Source organism: Centruroides sculpturatus, unplaced genomic scaffold (assembly GCF_000671375.1).
Source record: "Centruroides sculpturatus isolate CEXI.00-Female unplaced genomic scaffold, Cexi_2.0 scaffold175, whole genome shotgun sequence".
NCBI classification, from domain to species: Eukaryota; Metazoa; Arthropoda; class Arachnida; order Scorpiones; family Buthidae; genus Centruroides; species Centruroides sculpturatus.
In genome coordinates this window covers 310403-327184 of record NW_019384486.1, presented here as the reverse complement: position 1 = coordinate 327184, position 16782 = coordinate 310403, and the positions used below count along the sequence as shown (strand labels likewise).

General features: G+C 32.2%; 6 protein-coding genes across 6 annotated transcripts; 2 read left to right on the top strand and 4 right to left on the bottom strand.

The window, feature by feature from the left end:
* Positions 1 to 676: 676 nt before the first annotated feature.
* Positions 677 to 1504, bottom strand: LOC111621599 (alpha-crystallin A chain-like). The gene has a single exon (XM_023363786.1). The coding sequence runs from the start codon at positions 1370 to 1372 to the stop codon at positions 824 to 826; it is 549 nt and encodes a 182-aa protein (XP_023219554.1). The 5' UTR covers positions 1373 to 1504; the 3' UTR covers positions 677 to 823.
* Positions 1505 to 2551: 1047 nt separating this feature from the next.
* On the bottom strand, positions 2552 to 2923 carry LOC111621582 (protein lethal(2)essential for life-like). The gene has a single exon (XM_023363763.1). It carries the CDS (start codon positions 2921 to 2923, stop codon positions 2552 to 2554), a length of 372 nt encoding a protein of 123 aa, XP_023219531.1.
* Positions 2924 to 3455: 532 nt separating this feature from the next.
* Positions 3456 to 4905, top strand: LOC111621601 (alpha-crystallin A chain-like). Its single transcript, XM_023363787.1, has one exon. The coding sequence runs from the start codon at positions 3700 to 3702 to the stop codon at positions 4225 to 4227; it is 528 nt and encodes a 175-aa protein (XP_023219555.1). The 5' UTR covers positions 3456 to 3699; the 3' UTR covers positions 4228 to 4905.
* Positions 4906 to 7975: 3070 nt separating this feature from the next.
* LOC111621598 (alpha-crystallin A chain-like) lies at positions 7976 to 9124 on the bottom strand. The gene has a single exon (XM_023363785.1). It carries the CDS (start codon positions 8918 to 8920, stop codon positions 8384 to 8386), a length of 537 nt encoding a protein of 178 aa, XP_023219553.1. The 5' UTR covers positions 8921 to 9124; the 3' UTR covers positions 7976 to 8383.
* Positions 9125 to 9597: 473 nt separating this feature from the next.
* Positions 9598 to 10903, top strand: LOC111621574 (alpha-crystallin A chain-like). Its single transcript, XM_023363755.1, has one exon. It carries the CDS (start codon positions 9998 to 10000, stop codon positions 10523 to 10525), a length of 528 nt encoding a protein of 175 aa, XP_023219523.1. The 5' UTR covers positions 9598 to 9997; the 3' UTR covers positions 10526 to 10903.
* A 2997-nt stretch (positions 10904 to 13900) lies between these two features.
* LOC111621597 (alpha-crystallin A chain-like) lies at positions 13901 to 14894 on the bottom strand. The gene has a single exon (XM_023363784.1). The coding sequence runs from the start codon at positions 14877 to 14879 to the stop codon at positions 14334 to 14336; it is 546 nt and encodes a 181-aa protein (XP_023219552.1). The 5' UTR covers positions 14880 to 14894; the 3' UTR covers positions 13901 to 14333.
* Positions 14895 to 16782: the final 1888 nt, after the last annotated feature.

The following is a 16782-nucleotide window of genomic DNA, read 5'->3' as shown; positions in this document are numbered from 1 at the left end:
TACGTTGTCATCTCATTGCGCGTCAATTTGATTTGACTTATTAATATGAGATACCCGCTTACTGTGGTTTAAATAAAGAGAGTCAATTTTCTCATACATTGATGAAGAATATGATCCACAATGTTTAGATACTCATGAAAAGTTCATATACAAATTCTAGCTCTAGTCAATAAAACATGATCTTCATATGGCTATTTTTTTAATTCTTTACATCCTGAGAAGACTCCCATTTTAATCACAGCCATCGTGGGCCAGGACCTCAGTAGAGTCGGCAGGATAGTGAGAAATTGGAACCAACGTGTTCAAGAGTCCATGAAAAATTCCTGGTTTCCCATTGGGTTTGACCTAGAGTCCTTTGAGAGGCAGTTTTGACATTCTAATTACTGGTGATTTCTTCTATCAAATTGCTATATTAGATATTTCAATTTTATTAGATTAACTCTGAACTTACAGAAGCAACTTTATATTTCCTAACTTTCCGTTTAATTCACTATCTCTTATTATAATTCTCTCTCATGGTCCCTATTTGAATGACCCCCTACTAAATTACCCTATAATTTTAGTTAAAATTCATAATGATAAAATAACTATTTTAATCTCTAATTTTATATATAATTTGGGTCCACTGTTCAAAAAAATAGATAAAAATAAAAAAAAATCACAAACAGGCGATTTATATTGAAAAAAAATCCATTTATTATAAAATGACAAGAGGTTATACACATTTTACAAATTCATACAAAATATTAAACTGCAAAACACTTAAACTATTGAAAGAACTACAAGCAATCACTGGCTTAGTAATTACTTTTCTGTTTATTTTTTATTGGTGAGGTACGGATTTGGATGCTTCCTGTTCAGTCACGGCCGGACATTTCTGCACGGTTATAGGAACGACTCTCTCGTTGCTAGGCAACTCTACACACTTTTTAGGTGCCTCCACGGTTAACACGCCATCATGACTCAACGACGAAGTGACCTTTTCGGGTTCCACTTCTTTAGGCAAGATGTATCTTCGTGTGAATTCTCTGGAGACGAAGCCGTGTTGGTCTACTTTCTCTTCGTGTTTTCCGTGTATAACCACGCAATTGTCTACGGTTTTGACAGTTATGTCTTCCGGAGAGAAGTGGCTGACGTCGGTCATGACTTTGAACTTGTCGCGGGTATTGATGACCTCTGACACACCCGAACTCGAATCTTGTCGACTAGTTTGACGTCGTGGTCTTATCACGTGGCCTCTATACAGAGTGGGAGGAAAGAAATCATCGTCAGTTAATCCCAAACCGAAATGCTGATCGAATAATCGATGAGGATAGTCCCACATGGACCACCAACTGTCGCCGAGAAGAGCGGGGACGATAGAACGAGACATATTTCCTCACTTTCAACTCAGTCTATGACGTTTATCCGTCAACGCCAGTTTATTAATACCAAGAGCAAAGTCTCGAACATTCTAAGAACACGGCGCATGCTCGTGATAAATACGAGATCGGTTACCATGCCAACAATCTCAGCGACGCCTAAAGTTTCTAGTACATTCCAATGAACTTGACAATGAATAGGCCTAATATTCTGCTGAGAAAGTTAATCAAAATAAACATAAAATTAATAATAATAACTAGACTTTTAACNAGAGATTAATTAAAAAATTAGTTATCATATTAAATTCATAATAGATATCTATTTTAGTGCATTTCTTTTTATTTTTTCATTTCTTAATGTAAACAAAATATCATTTTGAAAATCTAAATTTAAAATTTTGAATTATTTCATCTAAATTCTTTATTTCTTTTATCATCATCAACTATCATAGAATCTATTATTTTTAATCAATGAAGTTAATCAATGTATCCAATCAATGTAATCAATAAACAGTGAGTGAAATTTAAAAAATACTAATGTTTTCAACCTAGTTAATGGGTCATCTTCAGGCATGAACAGCTAACAACTTGATGGAATTTGACAGTTGAAAATGAAATTAGTTTCAACTCAAAGTCAAATTCCATCAAGTTCAATTACATCACACATCCATGTCAAAAAATATTTAACCTTAAATTTTACAAAAACTTAACATTATTCCTCTGTCTGAGAAGATGAATTTATAAAGTATAAATTGAATGTAATAATTTAAAAATTTGTTTCAAGTGTAATTTTATAATTACGATTTGTAATTATGTTTAATAACTGTGATTGTAATTGGTTGTTTTTAAATAAATATAAAGGTTTATACTTACATATTGTTATTCTATATTACTATATTCTATTTTTTTTTAGCACAAAAATGATCTCTATATCAAAAATAAGCTTTAGCTGTTAGAAATAGCTGCTTGATTCAGGAAACTAAAACCCTTAATAAATAAAACATTTTCAGTTATTATATATCTATCTTCAGTATACAAAAAAAAAAATTCAATAAAATAGAATAATGTAGACCATAAAATATAATGGAATTCCTCATTTTAGAATATACTATAATTTTATTCTGCAACATTCTATTCTGTTGAATGAATCTTTATATGCTGAGAACAGTCATGTAATTAATTTAAAATGTTCATTTATTAAGGTTTTTGCCTTCTGAATTAANGACGAAGCCGTGTTGGTCTACTTTCTCTTCGTGTTTTCCGTGTATAACCACGCAATTGTCTACGGTTTTGACAGTTATGTCTTCCGGAGAGAAGTGGCTGACGTCGGTCATGACTTTGAACTTGTCGCGGGTATTGATGACCTCTGACACACCCGAACTCGAATCTTGTCGACTAGTTTGACGTCGTGGTCTTATCACGTGGCCTCTATACAGAGTGGGAGGAAAGAAATCATCGTCAGTTAATCCCAAACCGAAATGCTGATCGAATAATCGATGAGGATAGTCCCACATGGACCACCAACTGTCGCCGAGAAGAGCGGGGACGATAGAACGAGACATATTTCCTCACTTTCAACTCAGTCTATGACGTTTATCCGTCAACGCCAGTTTATTAATACCAAGAGCAAAGTCTCGAACATTCTAAGAACACGGCGCATGCTCGTGATAAATACGAGATCGGTTACCATGCCAACAATCTCAGCGACGCCTAAAGTTTCTAGTACATTCCAATGAACTTGACAATGAATAGGCCTAATATTCTGCTGAGAAAGTTAATCAAAATAAACATAAAATTAATAATAATAACTAGACTTTTAACAAAACTATTTTTAAATTATAATAATATTTTCTTCCTCATAATTTTAAAGTTTTATATAATTTATACCTCAGAATAAGGTGTCATTGTTATCAATTAACGAACTTATTATTTGAATTTATTACTAATAATTATTTAAAAGTAATAAGTTATATGAAAGAAATGTTTAAAAGTTTAAAATTTATGTTAATTTTAGTGTGTAAAATATGTAAAATATTCATTTGATAAGTTCGGAGCGCGGGCGCGTGACAACGAGTTAAGGTAACAGAAATCGAAAACTGTTGCTTTGTTTATATTATTATTCAATACAAAATAGAAGGAAATTTGAATTTTTTTTATATATCCAAACGCGCAGCTGCAGCATATAACTGCACTGCGCGTTGCAGAGAGATTACAGTTGCAAGTGACGACACGTGATCTCGATTATTGATCCACAAACCTCGACATTCTTCCTCCCTCTGTATAAATAAGAGAAGACAACAGCGGGCAATCAAATTTGCCGAAACGTTGTTAAGTGAAAATGCATCGCTGTATATTACCTTCTATGCTAGGGAGTAATTGGTGGAGTGTACTAGATTGTCCGCCTCGATTATTCGAACAGAATTTCGGTTTAGGATTATCAGACGATGATTTTCTTCCTCCGAGAATGTATAGAGGATACATTATCAGGCCGAGACGTCAATCCAGTCATCAGGATTCCAGCACGGGAGTATCGGAAGTTATTAACAATAGCGACGAATTCCGGGTGATGACTGACGTCAGCCACTTTGATCCCGAAGAAATTTCGGTTAAAACTATAGACAATTACGTAGTCGTTCACGGAAAACACGAAGAAAAGATGGACCAACACGGCTTCGTCTCTAGAGAATTCACACGAAGATACATCTTGCCCAAAGAGGTTGATCCCGAATGCGTGACTTCGTCTCTGAGTTCGGAGGGTGTGCTGACTGTGCAAGCTCCCAAAAAGTCTCAAGAGTTGCCTAGCAACGAGAGAGTGGTTCCTATAACTGTACAACAACGTCCCTCTGTTGATGAGACAGAAGAGTAGACTATATTCTAGTAAAATTTATTTGTAACTTTATTTATTTAAATAATTGAGTCGCTATTTGTCCTATAATTTATATATTTAGCTTAACTTTAAAAGCTCATTATTTTCATTAAAGTTTAAAAAAGATATTTAGTTTTTTTGTGCCAGGTCGATATCTAAAAATTGCACTTATCCACGTATGCAAGTTCTGTATTCATCTGTAATTTGGCATGCAGTGTCTATATTATATATTTTACTTCGTAAAAAAGTAATAAATTGATTTAAAAATTATATTTTCTAGAATTACCAGCATATATTGGTTTTGAACACAATTCAATGCTAAGTAATAATAATAAGTTACTGTACTTGAAATTGTTGTGGACCAATATTCTAAATGTTACAAATTATATAAATATGATTTTATTTTTTGCTTAGTAACTGTATAAATTAGAGTGATTATTTCCAGAGTTATTGATATGTGTATTTTTCTGTATTAAAAAAATATATATACAGTAAAACTCCGCTTTATGACCACTGACTTTACAACCCTCGCTTTACGACCGCTGGATTTTGCAACCCTCGCTTTTACGCCTGATACAAATTTTCTATTGTAATTACATAGCCAACAAAAATTATGGCACTTTATCTCTAAGTGATATTAAAAGAATTAAGGTTAAGTTTCTAGAAACTTATTTTAACTTATGAGAGTATCGCTCGATTTACGACGATTTTTCAGGAACCGATTGGGTCGTATAAGCGGAGGATCTTGTGTTAATATATATAGTAAATATTATATAATTTTGCCTACTATTAATCTATAGAAGCTATTTTAAGATATAATTAAATGATGAAAATTATTATGTATTATGTTAGATATGTTTTAAAGTTCGGACGAGTTTTTGTGTGTATATAAATGTATTATGTGCATATAAATAAAGATAATTTAGTAAATAATAGTAATGAATTTAATTAATGCATGTAAATTAATAGGAAGAAACTTAATGCCTAAATTCACAAGAGAGAGTACGAAATGTAAGATAAATTACATTATACTTATAGGCCTATACGAAATTAAATACGAAATAGCATCCCCCTCCCCCTAATAAACTTGAAAAATCAATTTATATTGATTTTTTAAGTTTTTAATTAAAAATTTCTTTAAAATTCAATAATAATTTTGAAAAAATTCATAATATCATAGATAAAACCATTAAAAAACGACTGGAGTGAGAAGATTGTATTGTAAAGATAAACCTCTGCCAGCCAAGAAAGTAAAGAATTTAATTTTAAAAAATTCCTTATATTAATATTATTAAATATAGGAAAAGAATGGTATTAATATTCAAATTTATAAAAAAAAACAAATAATTAATTCGTAGTTATTTATTAGAACTTGATTATTGAAGAATGTACTTGAAACTGCATGAAAGTTCCAAGAGATGAGATGAATTTTGTACAATGGCTATAGCAGATAGAATTGATAGAAGTGTTTAGATAGAAGGACTAGATAAAAAGTTCAGAATTAATATGCAGAACGATTTAGATAGAACGAATAGAAAGCCTGGATAGAGGGACTCAGAATTGATAGAAGACTTAGACAGAAGGGGGCACAGATAGAACGGATATGTAAAATCTGGATTTAAATTTTAGACAACTTAGAAGGGCTACTTTGCTCAGAATTCAAACACAAATGGCCTCAAAATTTAGTTTTTTATGTGAGAAAATAGCACGAAAGTGAAGTAAATCTATTTTTATTTATTTTATTGGTTATTTTCATATATTTTTATGGCTTTCCGAGAAATATAGAGCCGTACACTTTTGACTGAAAAACGCCTCGTGTTACTTCTCTCAGAAAAGATAAACTTGTGTTTTATACAGCTCGAAAAAATTAAACAATTAATTGTTTGATATTTGATAATTCGATGAAGAATTTTAATACATATTTTAAACATTTTCTCCGTTAATGATTATTTATTGTAAATTTTAAACAAAAATGCAATTTATAAAGAAAACTATATAAAATTTATTTTCTAGGTAAGATTCAATACTTCAACATAAGAGGTTACTTTCCCCTTTCACTGATCATCCTCTTTACTTCAGAATATTGAAACGGAAACTCATACTATATTCGCATCCCTAATCTTTCTCACATACCTAGAGCCAAGCTCTTTCTCATTCTTCTTCTATATTTGGTCATTTTAGTTGGTTTTTATTTCCATTTTTGTGTTTATTTTTTTAATTTTATTTCATTTTATTATATTGAAACGTCTGCCAAGAAAGAAAGTAGGCGAAGATCGGTTTGAGCAGGGGTCAAAACAGGTCCTTCTTAGTAAAAGTATGACTCACTTCCACGTGCCCATCTAAGTATAGTATAGATAATTTAAATTCAATCAGGGCCATCGAAGACTGGGAATTTTTCTCCGGATCGAGAGAAAACGTAGGAGTCCTTAGTGGTTCCTACCGCAATAAAATTGTTATTTTTACTAACAGAAATCTTTAAGAGTGCTTTTCTTATTAATAAAGAAAAAATATGTACTGTATTTCATTTAATATTTCGGAAAAAAGATGGCCAAAGAGGCCTCGCTTTACCCCGGCCATATAAAAGCTCTCGACGCTCTACTCACAAGAGTGATAAAGATATTCCATCCACTAAGATAAATTCTACGAGTGCTGGCGGCCCATCATGGCCAAGCGATCTTCATACTCTTAACACTGGGAGTTCGGTCGTGGGTTCGCGCATCGCTCGGACGGGCTGGCCACGTGGAGTTTTCCGGGTTTTCTCCACGTTTATAACGCCTAAATAGGGGCAGTTTCCCTTAATAAATAGGGGCCAGTTTCACTTAAAAAAAGACCTCCCGGAATGTATTCCCACTAGGCAAGATCGCCCAAGTGTTGCGTTACCATAACTAAACAAACAAACAAACGAATGCTAGTGATCTCCGAAACTTCCAATGTGAGTAAGGTGAACTCCTCCGTGCATTTCTGTGTTGCATGACATCTGCTAGTTGCAATTGGAGAAATTGCAATTGCCTCCGTGGATCTTCAGTGGAAACTGGGTACCATATGTCGATTCTAAATAGAAGTGCCAGTTGGCAGTGTCATTTTTATTTTAGGCGAAAGAGGTAAACATATAAAGTCAGTACTGTCGGTACCATAGTGTAAATAAGTTATTTTTTAAATTTAAGCTTGTGGGATTGTTTTAATTCTTGAATCACTTTTGACCCGTCCCTCTCCGTTATGTACAATGATCTACGTTTAACATATTCCGTTTAATTAAGTATACAATGGTTTATGGTCTCATTTGAGATCGAAGAAATGACTTTAAAAAATGCTGCAAATATTTTTAACTGATAATTTATTCACACGACTGTATTATCTCTAAGAATCTGCCATATTCTTCATACTTTTAAGTCACTTTGCCATTAAATAACAAGTAAGTTCTTCGTTATCTGTCATTCTTCAAATAAAATAGCGTACAAAACAAGTAGATGTATTTATAATAGGCTTACCTATTACAAGGGAATTACTTCTTACTGTAGAAGGTCTATCAGACCAAACAGCATTCATTAGTGTGTATTATAGTTTCAAAGAGGACTCTTAAAGGAGCCTGTTACATCTTACATGTTATACTATTTTATTAATCGTTTGTACTGTTTTATTACTCATTATCTGTTGATAAAACAAATCAAATATAATTTTATATTTTTATTTATCAATTTAATTTTAGTTTTAAATACAGATACAGATAAAAATGAATAAAACCCGGAAAACTCCACTTGCCAGCGTTGGTGAGGGTAAACCCGACCAATTAAAAGAATCGAAAGAGTTTAGTTGATAGCAATATTAAAATTTCGTTTCTCGTTAGTGATATATTCGTATTAAATGTTGTGTATAGACGTTATATAGGGGTTTACTGACGTCTTTTATTAAAGGCCTTCTTAGTGAAGGAAGCAGATTGCTCGTAGTTACGGGTTATGTAGCAATGCATTATCATTGTAACATAGGATACGAAATGAAGACATCAACAAACTCATCAACTTTAATGATTTAAATAATACAACATATGCAGATAAAGTTATAATATATTTTAAGAACTAATTGTAAACATAGAATTTATAATATTACGAAACAAAATTACTCGTACATTAATTAATAAATAATTTAACTGAAAACAATACTATTGTTTGGGTGCCTCTTGTTCTTCCTTCTCCTCAATCGGTGGACCCTTTTGCACGGTTATAGGAATTATTCTCTCGTTAGCTGGCAATTCTTGATTTTTTTTGGGTGCTTCTACGGTTAAGACACCATCGGAGCTGAGAAATGACGATACCTTTTCGGGATCCACGTCTTCTGGTATGGCATATCTTCGAGTAAATTCTCTGGAGACGAATCCATGTTGATCCATCTTTTCTTCGTGTTTTCCGTGAACTACAACATAATTATCCACGGTCTTGACAGTGATCTCTTCGGGAGAAAAGTGACTGACGTCAGTCATGACCCGGAACTTGTTGCGAGTATTGACCACTTCCGATACTCCCGATCTAGAATCTTGAGGGATGCTATGGTGACGTGGTCTGAGATGTTCCCTATAACGCATCGAAGGGAAAAAATCATCGTCAGTCCCTCCTAAACGGTAGTGTTGATCGACTATTCGTTGGGGGTAGTCGCATATGTTCCACATATCCATCAATGAAGGTATGAGAGAACGAGACATTTTTTGCTATCGTGCGACGTTGAAGAGTGTTTTATACACCGCTCCCGAGTGGAGTGTATGTATATATATCTGTATGTGTGTGTGTGTGTATACAGGGAAGGAGAAATCGCCTCGAATCATCTTGAATTTCGCGCATGGTTGTATAGAGCTGTAGTGGTTGTTATGACTACGCTCGAAGGTGACCGGTTAAGGCTACAAATCGATAGAATAAAAGAATGTTCTAGTGTCATTGATGGAATATTTGAGAAATGGAAAAGATTTTTATAAAATATAAATTGAATAATGCAAAATCAAAATTGTAATAGATGAAATTTACATAATCCTGGACGTAGCGACCTGAAGGAACATAAAACTCACAACGTGCACTATAGATTTAAATTTTAATGCATTTAATATTTAATTTACGAGGTACTTTTGAATGTGAAATTATTATTATTATTTTATTTTATTTTTTTAAATTTTTTCAATGATTATTAACAAAGGAGAATGTCGTAAAAGTAACCTGCTTATCGATTTTTGTTCATCTTTCAGTAAATGTCAAATGATTATAGATCTTATCTGTTGCTTAAGTCTATTTACTTTTATAAGAGTTGTCAAGGTGTATAACGAAAGATTTTTCAAGCGTAAAGAATTTTTTAGAGGAATATTGGATTAAATTGATGGAGTGTAGCAACGCAACGCAATACATGAGCGATTTGCTAAGGAGGGTCAGTAGGGGGTCAATAGGGCCAGTTTTTTTTATTGAAAATCCTATTTTTCTGCAGGCCTTTCTATAAGAAACTGACCTCTATTTAGGTGTTTAAAATCGGTAATGGAGCTGTTGCTTCGTGCTATTCGCTATTTGAACTTGTTTCAAATTCAAGATAAACTAAACACTGTTAACTTGCCAAGTTAACAGTGCTTAGTTTATCTTGAATGACACTGCCTTTTGGCGGCAGTAATTTTTAGAATTAAAAAGTAAGTTACGTCATAACTACAGCTTCTAGAGAGTTCGTGGATGTTCTTCGTTTCTATATAAGTAAAGCTACATCAAAAGGTTCAATATAACTCGAGTTTGAGACAAACTGTATATTCAAGATGCCTCGCTCTTTGATTCCCGCAATGCTAAACGACTTCTGGCCTATGTGGAACTATCCACAAGGATTCTTTGATTTTAGATTAATGGAAGATCCATTTTTCCAACCTGGATACAGAAGATACATCCTAAGCCCTCAACGACGAGCTAGAGAACAAGATTCGAACTCGGCAGTACAAGAGGTTATTAGTAGTCACGATCAATTCCGAGTCATGACCGACGTCAGTCACTTCTCTCCGGAGGACATAACTGTCAAAACCGTGGACAATTGTGTGGTGATACACGGAAAACACGAGGAGAAAGTGGATCAACACGGATTCGTATCCAGAGAGTTTACACGAAGATATGTCCTTCCTAAGGGGGTCGATCCCCAGAAGGTGACCTCGTCGCTGAGTTCTGATGGAGTGTTGACGGTGAAAGCACCCAAAAAGTGTGAAGAATTACCTTCTAATGAAAGAGTTGTTCCTATAACGGTGAAGAGTACTCCAGCAGTTACAGAGAAAGAAAAATTTGAGATTTCAAAACAGTAATTTTCCTATCAAAATACAGTAAATTTGTAATTTTAAATAGTTTAGATAATTTTGTAAATTCTCCATCTGTATACATGTAATTTTAAATATTCATTTAGGCTATATAAATAAATATTTTTAATTTTCTTGAGTTTGTTTTATCCTTGAAGCATAACTTTGAAGTTTCCTAACATTGCAAACAATGATTATAATAACCATATTTAATAAATGTTCAAAATATTTTTATTTTGCACAATTTTTTCAAGAAATTTAACATTTTCTATCCATAAATTTTATCTTTATACGCGTAATTTATAAGTGTTAAGAATATTAGTTAAGAACGTTGTTAAATGACAATATGAAACTGAACTCGAAAGTACAAATTTCTTACAATTTTGCTATAATTTTGCTGATAATTTGTAAAATAGGAATTATAATAGTGGGAGAAGTGACAACACAGACAGGATATCAGGTTAGATCATTACCTTTAAAGGCTTTCTATCAGTTCACCTGCTTTTTAGTAGGTTGCAACTGGGCCTACGTAAATTGAGCAAGCGTGAAAAATGAATTGTTCAGTTTAACGAATTAAAAATAAGTTTTATTACTTTATAAGCAATATTATTCATGGTATTGACGCGACAAAATTATTAAATTAAATTAAACAGATAGGTTTCGTGAGTACTCGAGTTTCTTACCTCTTTTGTACCCTCGAATTGTTCGATTATATCCAAATTTTTTAGTAATTATTGGACTATTTTTTTGTAATTTTAATACTTTTATACACAAACCCTAAAAAAGTATATTTAATAATTTATTGACATTACTTATAATAAGCTGCTGCAACTTGTTCGGAGTATGTGCAAATCCTCTGCACTTCCATCATCACTGCTAAGATAAAAACGTAGCTAATTGCTTTTAGCATTTATAACTGTTATTAGTAATTTATTTTTAAAAATAGGGCTATTTTTAAGATTTATAACTAATTTGAGAGAGAAAACATGGCTTCTCATTGGTTACTGCCTATCAGGGCCTTAATGTATACGTGAAATCCAAACAAAATAGCTTAAAATTATGTAAGAGTTTATACCAAAGCAAGATTTAGAACCCGAACTATCTAAAAATAGAATGAATTTGTCCATTATTTGAATTAAATTAATCATTTTCAAGGATCTTCTCCATGGAGTAAGACTATGAAATTCGAATTTAAATGGTAATTTAATTGTTTAAATTCATATTTTAATGGATAATTTGCGTTAATTAAGTTATTATATGATGTCACTAAATTGAATATTCTGCGTAAAACATGAATTAATAACACGTTGGATATTTATGAATTTCTTATTTTTAAATCTGTCAAACTTTTAAACTTTATATAAATTGTAATAAATTACATTTAAAAATAATTATAATAAATTCCCATCACTCAAAGTAGTTAATTTCACCTTGAATAAGTTCCAGATTGTAACACACGCGTAATGCACAGGACGTCTGCGTGTCTGACCTTGAACAGAGACTGCCGTCATAACAACCATTAATGCATCTATAATTTTTAGAAAATGTTCGAGATTCCCTACACCCCACTAAATATAGATATATTGCCGAGTGGTGAGATTTTTTTCATTAAAAGATGCAAAATAATTTAACAGTTAAATCTTAGTTTGTAGGTACAAATTTTGAAAATTTTTCTATCAAAATTGTCCGTTAATGAGCGAGGAGATAAGAAGCCCAAAAATCAGCTAACCGAAACTCAGTTTATGATTCATATTCGGTAAAAAACACGGTTAAATATCTTTCGGGCCACTCTGTATATAGTAAATAAATATATTACATTGTTATTTTTTAAATTAAATTCTTAAAAATATGTTGTTAATAACATCAAACCAATATTTATATTGATCTCGTGTGTCAAATGATGTTCATAAATTCAAAACGGAACCCGAATAAAGCGGAAACTTGCCTAAACGGAGTGTTCAAAAGCCTGTTCAAAACGAAAACCTGCTTTTTTTCCGGTTTACACAGGTTTTACCGTAATTAGTTTTTAAGGTCAAACCGATTTCTTTTGTAAAGAAATTTCATTATACTGTACAATACAATACAGAAAACATACATATCACGTGAGATACTTGATAGTAATACAATACTAAGATAATGACGCGGTATGTGTATTTTTAAAAATTAAATACCTGTATAATTATTGTTAATATTTTTAAATGCAATCAAACGTCCAAACAAAGGCCGTTGACGAGAATACAAAAATGGCCGTTGTTTGGAGGTATTTTGTATGCATTTAAAAAAAAGATGGCTGCCCTTTATAGGTGGTCGTTATTGGAAATTCGACTGTAATGAAATGTATAAAAGAATTTTGCCGGTAAAACGACGTAATGTATTGTCTGTTAGGTAAAAAAGACACAGCTCTATTGCTTTCAGATAGGCTACAAGTAATATCTTTTATAACGGTCGAGTGATCCGTAGCTTCAATAAATAATGTTTTTGAAAGGAAATAGAAGAAAGATAAGTCTCTTATTCATCAAATATAATACTTTCTATAGAAATATTCGATGGTACTTGTATAAAAATTGTATATTTGATTCATTGTTAAGGTTAAAAATTCGTTATGAAGTCTTCATCAATGTACTGTACTGTACAGTGTGGTGGCCAAAAATCGCTTCCAAATAGGGGTTCTTATTGTTTCGAGTGAAATTTGTTTTCATCCAGGACATTGAATGTTTTCTTAAATTTCGATAAGATATTGCCGACAATTGATGTAAAGGGTCCGGAAAGTCTTGATGGAATTCCTGTGCAGCTTGTGGTGTTTTTCTGTGATTGTCCCCACACAGTAAAACAAGTTCCATTCGTTGTTCAGGGGTCGGCATGATTACTTCCGGTCATTATTACACCCGAAACAATAAGAATAATAAATACCCCTATTTGGCAAGCGATTTTTTTTATCACGCTATAATATGAAGAAGATTTTATATTGGAGAGCGTTTTAGAGTTGTAGATTTATATAAATCTTACCTTTCGTTCTCTCAATTGTTATTGAGAAAAAGAAAGATCAAATGAAGTAAGATGTGCAATTTTGAAACAGTTGGTGACACTTCGTTATCTGTTTTTCCTCTAAATTAGTTCATTTAAAATACCGTACATTTTTTATAGAACTTGTAATAAAATTTAATTATACTTTTTTATTTATATGCTAAATTTATACACTTATATAACTTGCAATACTCCTTTTTTTCAAAGGGGGTATTGCAAATTGCAAGTTATATAAGTGTGTATAGGTTAAATAAGGCCTTCCAGTTAAAAAAAAAAAAAAAATGCTTTTTCTCGTTTTATTTAAAGTATACTTTAGTAAGTTTATTAAGCTTATTTTTAAAGTATTTTTCGAAAAATCGTTTAGTTTTAAACGTGTAGGCTATAAAATGTTAAGTTTTACAGTTTAACGTCATGCAATATCGTCTATGTTTACATTTCTTTCATGAATCACATGTTTAGATTTGGAACACTTCCAACACTCGAAAGACTGTTGTTGTTAGAAGACATACAACCTTTCCTTTTTATTTATAGTAACCTCATTAAGTGTTTTTTAAACAGATTCCATCAACACATTCTTACACGTGGATGCTTTTTTTACACATTTACCTGTTGTCTTAGCATTAATAACAAAGGAATTCGTGTGACAAGATTTTCAATTTATAGAAACAAAACAGTATACAGTTATTAAAAGTCTTTTATTACGTTAACAAATATAGAAAAATTACATAATTTACAACATTATAAGTTCTTTTATATAATAAACATTAAATTATTCTTCAAAAGATTAAAGAAATTATTTCTTGGAAGCATCTTCCTCTACCTTTTCGGTGACTGCAGGAGCCTTCTGCATGGTTATAGGAACAACTCTTTCGTTAGGAGGTAACTCTTCACACTTCTTGGGTGCTTCCACCGTCAACACTCCATCGGCACTCAGCGACGAGGTCACCTTCTCGGGATCGACCCCCTTAGGAAGGACGTACCTTCGTGTAAACTCTCTTGACACGAATCCGTGTTGATCCACTTTCTCTTCGTGTTTGCCGTGTATCATTATGCAATTGTCCACAGTTTTGACAGTTATGTCCTCCGGAGAGAAGTGACTGACGTCGGTCATGACCCGGAAATGATCTTTGGTGTTGACGACCTCCGATACACCGGAAGTAGAATCTTGATGACTCGTCTGACGTCGGGGCCGTACGAGATAACCGTGATACAATCTCGGAGGGAAGAAATCGTCATCTGTAAGACCCAAACCGAAGTGTTGATCGAATAAACGACGTGGATAATCCCACATGGACCACCAACTGTCACCAAGAAGAGCTGGTACCAGAGATCGAGACATTTTGATTTCAACGTTTTATAAGAGCAGAGAAATTTGATAACAAATTCTCCTTTATCTGTGTGTTTGAAGCGAATAACTCTGCGAGCGGTATTTATAGGGAAGAGGAAAGTTCTCGATCTTTCAGCATTTCTGCGCATGACTCAACAACTCCCGTGCTGTTAGAAAAAGTGACCTTGATTTCTAACTAGAAGGTTCCTGTATACCTCTCATAAAAATTTGCCAACTATTTCTCCATTAATTTTAAATAATTCGGCTTCGTTAATTAATCCTTAATTATTCACAATAACTCTACAAATATAAGAAACAATAATTTACTATCAAAACTTATAATTTGTTTCGTCTTATGTAGTTTATTATTAATTATTAAAACGTGTAAGAGCTGTACAACTGTCAATTAAAGGGGCATGATTTATTAAAGTAGTTTCTAGAAACTTGAAAATGGTGTGAGTTACGTGTTAATCGCTCCTATCAGGAAAATACAACCGATAATTATGTGGTGATGTACGTAAACTGTGACTAAAACTGCGTGGTATGGCGCAAAATCAGGGACAATTGAATAAATTTTTGTTGATACAAACAATTTCAATTAGTTTTAAATGAGATAAAGCAATTTGCCCTTGTGTTACAGGACGATCTGTCTGTCGAGAAGATTTCCTATAAGAAATGCCTTCTATTTAATTTTAGAATTGTAAAAATAACCCAGAAAACTAATTCGAAATTGGAAAGTTGGTGATATACATTAAACACAAAGAGATGTACAGTACAGTAGATGTATTGTTAATTTGCAAGGTTAATGGTCAATATATTTGAGAGCCCATACGGGAGTTATACCTATATGTGTGGGCTCTCAAAAAATGTCCAATCACTAAGCTTTGGTAATGTGTTAATATATGAAACACTCACAAATATATGAAGAACGAGCAATTATAAATTGTGGCATCGTCACAATGCTCAGTTGCAATTTTTAATTATATTTTTAATTTATTTAATATAAGATATATGCTCTCCATCTCAAATTAATACTGTAGTGCCTTGCCCCTGTACATCATACTTTTCCTTTAACAATAGAGTCGTGCCTATCATCTATTAACTGCTTTCAGAGGAAAAATTTTGATATGAAATAACGTGACTTTTGGCTTCTATTCTCGAGATTAAGGAAGGACAGACGGATAGACGGACGACAGAATTATTTATAGATCAAAAACAATTCATAAAATTCTTATAAACAGATTTTTAGGCATAATACAAAGGAATAATCAGGCATACAAAGGTATCAAAGGCATAATCAGGTGCAAAAGTATACTGTACATAACTCATAAGAAAACATAGAAATGTAAGTAAAGCATTCATGTTATGATCAGAACAAAAGGTTACCTATTTACAGGATGAGGAATATAAATATTTCTATATTTTTTGGTGTAGAAATAAAGTAAATTGAATTATTTACTTAACTCAAAAGGTAAATTTATATATATGAGATGCATGTTTTTGTGTATATAGTGATTTTAAATGGACTTCTTTGCAAAGGCAAATGTTGACCTTTGGAAATAAGAAAATTGAATTGACTTAGATGAATATGTCAACGCTTATATTTACATATATATCTATATATTTCTATAATATTGATTTAATTAACTTTTTTTTCTCCTCTAATAGAAAATCATATTCAGACCCTTTACTCTGTATATATTTAATAAAAAATAAATATAAAAATTTTTTTTAATTTATATGAAAAGTTATAGTAAAAACCCGCTTTACGACCGTTTGCTTTACAACTCCAACTTTTACGATTATTATAAATTTCTTATTATAATTGTAGAAAATGTTATATTTTTATTGGACATATTTCTATGGTATTATATTGTTAAAATACGTTATTCCCGGGTATGTAGTCTCGATTTAT

What these genes read in the sequence shown, in the direction of transcription:
- LOC111621601 (XM_023363787.1), top strand. Translation starts at nt 3,700, where the DNA reads ATGCATCGCTGTATATTACCTTCTATGCTAGGGAGTAATTGGTGGAGT.
- LOC111621597 (XM_023363784.1), bottom strand. Translation starts at nt 14,879, where the DNA reads ATGTCTCGATCTCTGGTACCAGCTCTTCTTGGTGACAGTTGGTGGTCC.
- LOC111621598 (XM_023363785.1), bottom strand. Translation starts at nt 8,920, where the DNA reads ATGTCTCGTTCTCTCATACCTTCATTGATGGATATGTGGAACATATGC.
- LOC111621599 (XM_023363786.1), bottom strand. Translation starts at nt 1,372, where the DNA reads ATGTCTCGTTCTATCGTCCCCGCTCTTCTCGGCGACAGTTGGTGGTCC.
- LOC111621574 (XM_023363755.1), top strand. Translation starts at nt 9,998, where the DNA reads ATGCCTCGCTCTTTGATTCCCGCAATGCTAAACGACTTCTGGCCTATG.